The sequence below is a fragment of the Anolis sagrei genome, chromosome 6 (genome assembly GCF_037176765.1).
Source record: "Anolis sagrei isolate rAnoSag1 chromosome 6, rAnoSag1.mat, whole genome shotgun sequence".
Taxonomy (NCBI): domain Eukaryota; kingdom Metazoa; phylum Chordata; class Lepidosauria; order Squamata; family Dactyloidae; genus Anolis; species Anolis sagrei.
The window spans coordinates 48587161-48600345 of NC_090026.1; the positions used below are offsets into that span (position 1 = coordinate 48587161).

At 41.2% G+C, this 13185-nt stretch overlaps 1 protein-coding gene across 1 annotated transcript in view; it reads left to right on the plus strand.

Moving 5' to 3' along the window:
• The window catches only part of LOC132778353 (sodium channel protein type 4 subunit alpha), a 127718-nt gene that overhangs the window by 60199 nt on the left and 54334 nt on the right, over positions 1 to 13185 (plus strand). The window contains exons 11-15 of the mRNA XM_067470091.1: positions 5084 to 5245; positions 6488 to 6599; positions 7172 to 7410; positions 10523 to 10696; positions 12655 to 13011. Of these exons, the coding sequence (XP_067326192.1) occupies positions 5084 to 5245; positions 6488 to 6599; positions 7172 to 7410; positions 10523 to 10696; positions 12655 to 13011 (1044 nt within the window). The remainder of the gene's footprint in view (positions 1 to 5083; positions 5246 to 6487; positions 6600 to 7171; positions 7411 to 10522; positions 10697 to 12654; positions 13012 to 13185) is intronic.

Here is a 13185-nt window from a genome sequence, read left to right on the forward strand (position 1 = left end):
TTCCATACCTATGTCAGCAAAAATTTGACTGAGTTTCCTGACATTCCAATTAAAAGGTCCAAGCAGTCCAACAAGACTTTAGCTTCTTGGTCAATGCTGCTTTATCGATTTGACCAAATCCAGGTCTGCCCACTTATACAGAAGCAAAAGAAGCAGAACCCCCTTTAATAACAATTTGTTTTGTTTTGTTCCTCCTATTCACCTATTGCCCCATCTTTGATATATCCAATCACCTTCTTACACAGCTACTCTTCCCTCAGTACAGTCATATCTTTTGAGCCGTAGCAATCTTTCTGGTTTGTTTGGATTTTTACATATGTGTCAAGCCTTGCGCTTTCCTTACCAGGTTACACAGCATCTCTGCCACTGTCTCCATGACCTGCTCACATTGAGGAAATGTCAAAGTGTTTACATAGGTCCTTGGGCCTTGCCTTCAAGGACAAACACTTTTGCTGTTAAGGTTGTTGTTGTTCATTCGTTCAGTCGCTTTCGACTCTTTGTGACCTCATGGACTAGCCCACCTGTCGGCCGTCACCACCCCCAGCTCCTTCAAGGCCAATCCAGTCACTTCAAGGATACCATCCATCCATCTTGCCCTTGGTCGGGCCCTTTTCCTTTTTCCTTCCATTTTCCCCAGCATAATTGTCTTCTCTAAGCTTCCAGTCTTCTCATTATGTGGCCAAAATACTTCATCTTTGCTTCTATGGGGCCGGACGTTTAGCACAGTTGGTAAATCATCAGCAATTGTAAGATCTATCAACCAAAAGGTTGCAAGTTCGAACTCCGGGTTTAGCGTGAGCTGCCAAATGTCACCCTAGCTCATTGTTTACCTAAGGAATTCAAAAACAGCTTTAGCTGTAATTAGAGAAATTAGGTACTGCTAAAAAAAGCAGGGGAATATTTTACGACGCCATAAAGAGAGAAGATCAGAAAATGCTGGGCAACCAAAAGAAAGGAGGAAGTCCTGACGGCTCTTCATCATAGAGGATAGAGCAACAGCACCCTCTGGACTCAATCCCAACCTTGCATGGCATCAAAAACAGCTGGACACTGAATCGAAACAAGCCACCTTCTTCTGTTGTCTGTCTTTCTGTGTATTATCTATACAAAACGGCATTGAATATTTGCCAAGTATATGTACTGTGATCTGCCCCGAGTCCCCTTCAGGGTGAGAAGGGCGGGATATAAATAAAGTGTTGTTGTTGTTGTTGTTGTTGATTATTATTATTATTATTATTATTATTATTATTATTCTAATATCCTTCCCTCCAATGAGTATAGAATCATAGAATCATAGAATCAAAGAGTTGGAAGAGACCTCATGGGCCATCCAGTCCAACCCCCTGCCAAGAAGCAGGAATATTGCATTCAAATCACCCCTGACAGATGGCCATCCAGCCTCTGTTTAAAAGCTCCCAAAGAAGTAGTCGGGCTTTATTTCCTGAAGTATGGACTGGTTGGACAAAATCTCAAGACATTACCATACACTTGTGATGCAGGACAATGGCAATTTACTGTTATCATGATGGGCGGCTTCGCACACCCACTGATGTTGAGCAATTGCAATGCTTTGTGCAAAGCTGCATGTCCAGGGGGGCAGCATATCTCTGCAGCTTCCCCCTTTTGTGCTGCACAAGATAAATCCCCGCACTGTGGCGGCTTCATCATAGGGAAGTAGCAGACTGGCGACAATGTAATGCAATAAGGACCATTGTCAAAGGTGACAATCCTGCAATTGTGCTAGGTTGCCACCTCTGTGTGATAAAGTCTAAAGAGGTAAATTCATAATGATCACTAGCATGCAACTTGCAAGACTTATTTTTTTCTTTTAATGCCAACGTATTATGTTAGCTGCTCTTATGGACATCAGTGTCCTCTTCTGCTCTTTAAAAAAAATCTATAAGTGAAGGCATCTCTAGCACGCTGGTGTTTGTAACAGCTTTTCTGCCTTGCCAGCTGCTTCCGGCTGCTTGACCCCAGGCCACCCTCCCAAATCTAATTTTTGGGTTGTGCTAACCAGTGTCCTCATTGGTGAAGGCAGATGCAGAATGGTGTCTTAATACCACGGCCTTGTGTTTCTAATCTCCAAATATTCGGAAGTGGGTTTTCTATTTCCAGGCAGGGAAGGTCTCTTCAGGCCTAGGAGGAAGACTAGGCTTGTGAGACATTCCGTATCCAGCTATGTCTTGCAGGACAGTTTCTAAAACAGTATAGGTTTTTTTCCTTCTTGGGAAAAAATATGTTGCTTGGGAATTCTATGCTGGGATTTTTAAAGATACTCTATACACACACACGCCAGTTCATAATGCAAAAAAAGTCTAAACACACTCCCACTCCATCTAAACAACAAAACTTGCAATACAGGGATGACGATGAAGAAGTTACAGAAGTAATACTAGTAGTAAGCTATAGCATGTTATTTATATAAAAGCAAACCCATACTTTCATTTCAGCTAAATGAAGAGATATTAATGTCAAAAGGCACCCCACAAGTATGAGCAAAGAGAGGGAAAGCAGCTCCCAAGAAAAAGACAAAAAGGATGCAAATTTGAATTTTGTATATGATGATTTACATTTATATATGTAGATTTAGAAATAAGTACCATAATTTTAAAATAATCCCGGAGCATTTATTAAGTGCAATAAACTATTGGGGGGGGGGGGGGTTGTAATGGAAAACATTCCCAGAATAAGGAAACCCTAAGCAACATGTCCCTAATCGCACTTTACTAATGATCTAGGACTGTCTACTCGCTCCATCTCTCTCCAAATACTTATCCTAGTTATAGGTCACCTTGTCATGCCCAGCATTTTTAAAATTTTAATTATTGCATTTGGCTCTGCCATAGGTTTTTAGTGCGTCGTGGTGTTATTGTAACTGTTTATTGCTTTGTTTGAGAGTTTATTTATTGTTTGTATTGCTGTTGTTGCTTTTTTATTGGTTTCGGCCTCTTGTAAGCCACACCAAGTCTTTCAGGAGATGGTAGCGGGGTATAAATAAAGGATTATTATTATTATTATTATTATTATTATTATTATTATTTACAGTTCTTATATTATTATTATTATTCATTTCTAATTCCCTTTTTTATCATTTCCATATTTATAAATACCTTATTTTCCATTTAGATATTAAATAATAAAGAAAATAATAATACTAACATTTTATAGGGCTATTGTCATGATTACCATGGCTGTGGTGGTTAAACCATTGAACTGTTGAATCTGCTGACCTAAAGTTCGAAAGCCTTGGGTCGGGGTGGGCTCCCGCCATTAGCCCTAGCTCCTGCCAACCTATTAGTTCGAAAACATGCAACTGTGGGTAAATCAATAAGTACTGTTTCAGCGGGATGGCAAAAAAGCTGCTCATGTAGCCATGCTGGCAACACGACCAGGAGGTGTCTACGGACAATAGGCTCCTTAGCTTGGAAATAGAAAAAGAGCATCTCCCGATGGCTGGAATTGAGCACTGCCTCCAGAAGCCGGAGATGAAAGTGAAAGACTTTACTATAAAGTGTACTTTACTTTACAGTGTATTTGTATGCCATTGTTATTTCACTGTATTAAAGGCACTGAATGTTTGCCTATCTTTGTAAGCTGTAATCTGCTCTGAAACCCCACGGGAAGATAGAGCGGAATATAAATAAAGTATAATAATAATAATTGTTGGCAGTTGTAATGGTCTCAGGAAGGGATCAAAATCCTGGCTACAGGCTCTTCCTCCACATACAAACACTGACTTTTATCATATACATAGATAAACAGAGAAGATATTCTGCTTCCTGCTGGTACAGGGTGTATGTGTGTGCATGTGTGTATGAAGGAGGGCAATGAGTCTTAACACTGGTTCAGTGTGGCACAAATCTACTGGCCTAAAAATGCCATTTCCCAGATCTCACTCTGGGGACTTCATCACATTTAAAGTTTGAAACATTTAATTAGTATGCATCCTCCATTTTTTTTACTACAGGTTGCATACACTCCCCATGACACAAAAATCTTACTGTTAAAGTAATCCATTTTGAGACATCTAACCATGGAAGCTTTGCTCTTCCCAATTTGTTGTAATTTCTATGTCACTCTTTGCCAGATGGAAGTCTCACAGGTGTAGTATCGCAAGATTTGTAGATCTTACATCTGTTCAGTAAAGTTTCGTTATCGTAATTTACTTACTTAGGCGATCCCTCGTAGTCGGAGGATGATGGTCCTCCAAGGTTGGTGTTTTTGAGGTGGGTTCATAGGTGACTGTGGAGCCCTATTCTTGATCTACATCTTCTCCCACAGTGAGGGCATTGGTTTCCAGGTGGAAGGCGGTCCCGGTCACGCCTTCCTCTTGGCACGTTTCTCTCTTTCACCCTCCATTTGTGCCTCTTCAAATTCTACAGCACTGCTAGTAACAGCTGACCTCCAGCTGGAGCGCTCAAGGGCCAGGGCTTCTCAGTTCTCAGTGTCTATGCCAGAGTTTTTAAGGTTGGCTTTGAGCCCATCTTTAAATCTCTTTTCCTGTCCACCAACATTTTGTTTTCGTTCTTGAGTTCGGAGTAGAGCAACTGCTTTGGGAGATGGTGGTCAGGCATTCAGACAACGTGACCGGTCCAGTGGAGTTGATGGTGGAGGACCATCGCTTCAGTGCTGGTGGTCTTTGCTTCTTCCAGCATGCTGACATTTGTCCGCTTGTCTTTCTAAGAGATTTGTAGGATTTTTCGTACAGCACAATAGCAATTATGGTAATGGTAATGGCTCTCTTCATGAAAAATCTTGGGGGTCTACAGGGACCACCCACAGACATGCCCCTAAAGGAGACATCACAACACGGGGAACTCAATATTTACTGTTTCACCACTCACACAGAAAAGCAACACATGTTATACGCTTTATGTTTTAAAACACAATATGAAACCCATGTCCAAATGTTTAATTTCTAAAACCTTTTGCATACCAATTCCAATGGGTTGACAATGAAAAAGGACAAACATCATTTGATGGGACCCGCTGAGAAATGGACTAACGTTTAATGTGATGAGGTCCTGGGTCCTGCCCAGAACTGTGTTCTTAACCTATATTTTTTCTGGTTTCTTTGTAGTTTCAAGAACAAATAGCAAACAGCAGCTCAACAGAGAGTATTGCAGTGAAGAATAAAGGGGAGTCAGATCAAGAGGGGCACAGTGATCCGGATGGGCCAAAAGACTCCAATCGGCCGGTCATCCCACGCTTGGTGCTAGAGCGGTCAGCCACAGTGGATGAGGTGTGTGATGTCACTTGACTTTTAGTAGGAAGTTTAGCAAATGTCTTCATAAACATGACTGGAAGAACTCGAGATATTATAAATTCTTAAATGAAAAAAAGCAAATCTTTCAGATATGCCTATTCTTAGACATCAGAGCCCTACCACACCATTTGACAACATGTCCTGCTGTGACTGATTGGTATAAAAGGATAATGGGCTATTCTCCAGGTAGTTTCCCCCCCGTTTCCTAGAGCAGTGTGATATAACGTATGTTGAATTTCTGGCATCACCTGTACAGAAACCCACTATAAGCTTGGGGTTTATATATTTATCGTGTCAGGAGCAAACCAAACAGTTGTATTGCATTTTTAACAAACAAACAAACAAAGCACAAAGCTTGCAAGCTTAGTAGTTGATTAAATGTCCTTTGACCGGTAGCTGGCCACTTGGAGTGTCTCTAGTGTTACTATAAGGAGGTCCTCCATTGTGCATGTAGCAGGGCTCAGGTTGCATTCCAGCAGGTGGTCTGTAGTTTGCTCTTCTCCACACTCGCATGTTGTGAATTCCACTTTGTAGCCCCATTTCTTAACGTTGGCTCTGCATCTCGTGGTGCCAGAGCACAGTCTGTTCAGCACCTTCCAAGTTGGCCAGTTTTTTGTGTGCCCAGGGGGGAGTAAATCATTTGGTATCAGCCATTGATTGAGGTTCTGGGTTTGAGCCTGCCACTTTTGGACTCTGGCTTGCTGAAGTATTCCAGCGAGTGTCTCTGTAGATCTTAGAAAACTATTTCTTGATTTAAGTCATTGACATGCTGGCTGATACCCAAACAGGGGATGAGCTGGAGATGTCACTGCCTTGGTCCTTTCACTATTGGTTGCTACTTGTCAGGTGGTGCAATACCAGCTAAACAGTGAAATTTCTCCTGTGGTGTAGGGCGCAGACACCCCGTGATAATGCGGCATGTCTCATTAAGAGCCACATCTACTGTTTTAGCGTGGTGAGATGTGTTCCACACTGAGCATGCAAAGTAGCAAAGTACAAGGGCAGATGTCTTCACTGTGTCTGGTTGTGATCCCCAGGTTTGCCAGTCAGCTTTCGTATGATATTGTTTCTAGCGCCCACTTTTTGCTTGATATTCAGGCAATGCTTCTTGTAGGTCAGACCAGACCAGCGACCAGAAGCTTGGGGTTGTTTTGCTGAAATAATTTGATATTTGCAACCCAACAATTCTCTTACCCTGGATCCTGTTCTCTTCTGCAGTCAGATTCAATGGAAGCACATGAGAAGTCTGATCAGAACCACCTTGAGGTGAATACAGGTCTGGAGAAGCGAGCTGGGAGTGCCCTCAGTGTGGTTTCCCACACCCTGGAAGGTAAATCCCTCCTTGACTTCAGGTGCAGCTGAATTTCTTTTTATGTTTTCTAAAAAAAGATCAACTGCTTTTTATAGCAGACATTTCTCTAACCTAAAAACTGTAGTTCAGAAGCTAAATTTGGCTTGGCCAGAGGAATATCATTGCCAACAGTAATCTTTATTGCTCAAATGAAAGCCACAAGTGTCTTCCAACTAAGATTCAATGTACCCGTTTCTGGCTTTAGATGAAATATGAAAGTAAGAAAATCCTTTGAGTTAACGTTATATAACATTTATATAACATTTAATATTTATATAATATTTCTATAATTTATATTTATATAATTTATATAATATTTAATATTTATATAATGTTATATAATATTTAATGTTTATAACATTAAGCGAACATTTTGTGTTGTGCCAACCTCAAAGTTTTGGAAGTTCTACATCAATGCTGATATTTAATGAAAATTTAGGTATCCATTTAAAATGTTAGTTGCATTAAAAATTAACAGTATTTGTAATTGTTGATTTTGCTTTGTGAAAGTGACTTTGGTGGTGAAGATCTTTCTTGATTTTAATTTTTAGAATTGGAAGAAGCTCATCAGAAGTGTCCACCATGGTGGTATAAGTTTGCCAACGCAGTCCTTGTGTGGAACTGCTGCCCATTGTGGGTAAAAGTGAAGGGGATTTTGAAGCTTATTGTCATGGACCCCTTTGTTGATTTGGGGATCACCATTTGCATTGTCCTCAACACCGTCTTCATGGCCATGGAACACTACCCAATGACTGAAGAGTTCAACGATGTGTTGTCTGTGGGGAATCTGGTAGGAAAACTAGATGCCTTTTTCATGCTTTCATTTGATATAAAACAGCTTGGGGGGGGGGGGGGGGGGCTTGCAAGAAAGGGATAAACCCTGATCACATAAGGATGTAACAACTGGCAAGCCAGAATAAACAAAAGATCCATTTGTTTCCCAACAATGGCCAGCCGGAAATCTTCGGCATCTGATAAGCAGAACAAGATGGAGTTGACCACATACTCTTTCATTGAGTATGGATGTATCTTTTTGACTCCTCTGTTATCTTTCATCTATGCTAGAGCTTTCCAAACATTTCATATTGGGTAACACATTTATTAGACATACATTGTTTTGCTACACAGTAATTCTGGTTTACTAGCAAACCAGAGGTTAAATCAACCCCTTATAAGTGATATGGACATCTATATAAATTGTAATAACAAAATGCATGATGATACAATATAGCTCACAAAAACCTTCCATTATTATTTTAAATATATATATAACATACTAGCTGTACCTGCCATGTGTTGCTATGGCCAACCTTCCCTCCCTCTTTCTCTTTCTTTCTCTCCTTCCTTCCTTCCTTCCTTCCTTCCTTCCTTCCTTCCTTCCTTCCTTCCTTCCTTCCTTCCTTTCTTTCTTTCTCTCCTTCCTTCTCTTCTTCTTTTCCTTCCCCCCACCTTTTCTTTTCCTCCCTCTTTCTCTTCTTTCTTTCTCTCCTTCCTTCCTTCCTTCCTTCCTTCCTTCCTTCCTTCCTTCCTTCCTTCCTTCCTTCCTTCCCTTCTTCTTCCTCCCACCCCCCACCGTGTCTTTCCCTTCCTCTTTCTCCCCTTCCTTCCTTCTCTACCTATTCTTGGACGGCAACTCCCAGCAGTCCTCCTGATCGATCTACCTACCTACCTACCTACCTACCTACCTACCTATCTCCATCTAATCTATCTATCTTGAGGATTGCTGGGAGTTGCAGTCCAGGAATAGGAAATTGGAAATATTCAAGGATTGGGATGCTCTCAAAGAAATCCAAGGTGAAGAAAGCTTGCAGCTTGGAAGCAGTACATTTGGATCATCCTCTTCTCATAAAGGGCCTAGTCTAGGGGATGCTGGGAGCTGCAGTCCAGAAGATGCTATTATTGTGTAGGGTTGTAGGGCCCCTGTCTTCTCAGGATTTCAGGGGCCACTGAGGGATTAATAAGTATTCCTTTCTCCAGAAGGCTGATAGTATCTGATCATTTTTGGATTGCTGAGGGAAGTTCTCCTGCTTGTATGACTATTGCTACTACCACTCTTTAGTCTAGACCAGGAGTCCTCCAACTTTTTAAACAGAGGGCCAGGGCACAGTTCCTCAAACTGTTGGAGGGCCAGATTATAATTTGAAAAAAAAAATCATGAATGAATTCCTAATCACACTGCACATATCTTATTTGTAGTTCAAAACACATTTTAAAACAATACAATAATTAAAATGAAGAGCAATTTTAACATATATAAACTTATTAGTATTTCAATGGGAAGTGTGGGCCTGCTTTTGGCTGATGAGATAGGATTGTTGTTGTTTTTGTTGTTGTGTGCTTTCAAGTCATTTCAGACTTAGGTTGACCCTGAGCAAGGGCCAGGTAAATTACCTCGGAGGGCCATATCTGGCCCCCGGGCCTTAATTTGAGAACCACTGGTCTAGACAATCTCTGGAAACAAGAAACAGTCCTGGTATGTAATGCAGTCACTTCCAGATATTTTCCTGTTCTGAAGTATAGCTTATTTATGTATTTAAAACTTTTGTATCCCGATCTTCTCTACCTCAGTAGAGGAACTCAGACCGGCTAACAGCAAGGATTCAATGCTAACAATACAATCTAAAACATCGTACATCAACAAAAAATTAAAATACATATAGACTAAAATACATAGAAGCCAGTTTGTCAAGATAAAATTATGTCCCACTCAGTCCGCATATGTGGTCGATAACTTTAGTCAATTGCCAGTCTCCGCCATCATTCTGGGAATGCCTCGTTCCATAGGATTTCACTAGCTTCCTGAATGTCAGGAGGGAGAGGGCAGATCTGATCTCAATCGGGAGAGAGTTCCATAGCCGGGGGGCCACCACAGAAAAGGCCCTGTCTCTCGTCCCCACCAGACGTGATTTCGAGGGTGGTGGGACCAAGAGCAGAGCCCCTCCAGAAGATCTTAACAGCCTTGATGGTTGATAAGGAAGAGCTTAGTCAGCTCTTCATTGTAAGGTCAAACTAGATTTGATGCTATTCATCCAATTAGTGATTGCATGAATGTCTTTTGAAGAATAAATAGCAGGCATGGGAGGTGGGGTATGATTGAGGGAATAAGAGAGACTTGCTTGTTCCCAGCAGGGATTCTAGTTCTTCTTCAGTTCTCATTTCTTTTTATTCCTTAGCTAGTACTTGTTGTTTATGCTTCTTTCTTTAGGATCTAACATGCCATACAGAATATCCTAGTCTTAGATTATTTTGTCATTTAATTAATGATAAATTTAATTAAAAATAATAGTTTAAATTACAATTATATTACCAGTGCAATCTATCTTCAATACTAAATTTCCTGCTGATACCAAAAAGTCTTAATCAGAGATAATTGGGCATATGGTTACAATTGATCAGATTAGTCATGCTGACATTTTTACTGTTTCTCATTGATTTCTGACACTTTTCATTAGAGAAAAGTGCATGTTTTATGCTTCTAGATATGAGCCTACATCAGTCTTTCAACACAGTGAGCATATTTTGTCCTATTAATTCCTTTAAATTTCCTTAATGAAATACAACTCCAGGCAAGCATGCTTCTGGGGGATTTTCCCAATCTGTGATAGGTTGCCAAGTTATTATGGCTCTGTCCGTCAACACTGGAAAGTAAAAGCATATCTGGCACAACATACTCATATTATTGTTATTTTCAAATACTTTGATGTGCATAACACCTCACAGGGAAGCATATGCAAAATACAACCTTGGGCTGAATTACTCAGCAGTTAAATATATGTCTTAGCAGTTAAATACGAGTGAATGTGAATAGTTTCAAAATAAGTGGGCATCAAGAATGTTTGTTTCTTTCCTCCTCTTCATCTCCTGTTGAGCTTGATATTACCTTGAATTATCTTTCTCTGCAGGTCTTCACAGGGATATTCACGGCTGAGATGGTGCTTAAACTGCTTGCTCTTGATCCATATGAGTACTTCCAGGTGGGATGGAACATCTTTGACAGCATTATTGTCACCCTCAGCTTGGTTGAGCTCGCCCTTGCCAATGTCCAGGGTTTGTCCGTCCTGCGTTCCTTCCGTCTGGTAAGTGACTTTGGTGCATTCTCCTTCATGCAAAGGGAAGCTGCTGCTTCTGTTCTCTAGTGACTGGGTAGGATTTTGACTCCTCCTGTCCCATCTTAGGATAGGATGAAGGCAGGCATGTAACCGGGGGGGGGGGGGGGGGGGGGCTTTTTGAGGGGCTTTAGTCCCCGAAATTCTCAAGGTGGTCCACGAGAAGGCCTTACTGGTACATCATTTAAACTGTTTTGTTTATTCATATCATGATCTGATCATGCTCAATATATCCCATATACATGGGGTATTGGGAGAACGATACAAAAGGTTTGCTAGGGTAGATCCTCAGCCCCCCCCTCCCCGAATCAAACTCAGCCCCCCCCCCCCCCCAAATCAAAATCCTGGCTATGGGCCTGGATGAAGGTGTTGCTAAAATGTAAAAGGCTACTTTTTAAAAACTGATTAACATTCACGAATGGTTTCCAACACATTAAATTTTAAAAGATCTAGCAAAGCATGACTGAACATATTCTAGAACCACCGGGCAAATAAATAAATAAATTTTATTATTTATTTATTTACAGCTTTTATATTCCGCCCTTCTCACCCCGCAGGGGACTCAGGGCGGATTACAGTGTACACATATATGGCAAACATTCAATGCCAATTTTTGACATACAAACATATACAGACATACACAGAGGGTATTTAACTTTTTCTGGCCACCAGGGGAGCTGTCGCTTTCATCGTCCATCTGCAACGCTGATGAAGCACTTCCACATTCCCCGCATGCTTCCCCGCTGGAATGCTTTGTTGGAGTCTTCTTTATGACCTCATAAATCAGTTAATTTAGCCTCCCCACACTTTAAGGTGGTACCTAATTTTCCTACTTGACAGATGCAACTGTCTTTCGGGTTGCAAAGGTCGACAACAGGCTACACAATGGTTGGAAACCCACTCCAACCCGGGCTGGCTTTGAACTCATGACCTTTTGGTCAGAGTGATCTTAATGCAGCTGACACTCAGCCAGCTGCCCCACAATCCCGGTAATAAATAAAACTTTATTTATACCCCACCACCATCTCCCCAAGGGACTTGGAGCGGCTTACATGAGGCCAGGCCCAACAACATAAAACAAGCAATAAGCAAAATAAATAATACAATTAATATAACTCACACGTAGACAATAACACACAAGGATTTAAAAACCAAATTGGACCCTTTGAGCAAGATTTTGTTTAAAAACATTTAAATTTTAAATCATTACAGGATTATGTGGGTAACTGTTCAGTCTCAACCTAGATTTCCACAAAGCTGTGCATACCAATGCAATTGAGGGGCCCTAAACTGACCTAGACACAATTATTATTTATATTTAGTTATTTATTTACGATATTTCTATCCCGTCTTTCTCAATCCGAAGGCGACTCAAGCCAGCTTACAAATTGGCAGCCAATTGATGCCATAGCAATTCACAATGTATAGTTAAAACGTTTAAAAACAACATTATAAAATGAATACAAAAACCATTAAAAGCATATAATAACCATGTTCCTAAGGGACTTTATGAAGATTAGTGAAGTCATTATCATTGCTTACTGGGGTTTGAGATTCTCAAAAGAAAAACATTGTCCTGAAGAAACTTGTTTTGGAATTGTAAGTAGAAGCTTGCTGTTTTCTGACCTTAGAAGTGCTACTTTTTTAGAGAGTGGTATTCCCAGATTCCCAATGCCAGCCTGGGGGGGGGGGGGGAGGAGGAGGAGGAAAAGGACAGAAGTAGCATAGTGCCGCCTGACACAGAGCCCCTCACAGTCACTCCCAGAGCCCCAAGAGCTCTACGAAGCACACTTTGGGGACCCCTGGTCTAGAGAATTCTGGTAGCCGTAGTCCACAGAAAGGGAAATTTCTGTGTTCTAGTTCAGAAAAACAACTCACCAAAGCCAGACAGTGCTAGTGACTCATCAGGGTCTTGTTTTTTTTTCTAGATGAGGGTTTTCAAGCTTGCCAAATCCTGGCCAACTCTCAACATGCTGATCAAGATCATAGGCAATTCAGTGGGTGCCTTGGGCAACCTTACTCTGGTGTTGGCCATCATCGTTTTCATTTTCGCTGTAGTGGGCATGCAGCTCTTCGGAAAAAGCTACATAGAGTGTGTCTGCAAGATTTCCAGTGACTGTGTGCTGCCGCGATGGCACATGCACGACTTCTTCCACTCCTTCCTTATTGTCTTCCGTATCCTCTGCGGGGAATGGATCGAGACCATGTGGGACTGCATGGAAGTGGCTGGACAGACTTTATGCCTGATTGTCTTCATGATGGTCATGGTCATAGGAAACTTAGTGGTGAGTAGCCAATAAATAATACTTATAGAAATAATACTTATTTAATAATGCTTATTATTACTCAGTAATACTTATTGAAGTGAGTGGATTGACTTTGAAGGAGCTGGGGGTGGCCATGGCTGACAGGGAGCTCTGGCGTGGGCTGGTCTCTGCGGGGAATGGATTGAGACCATG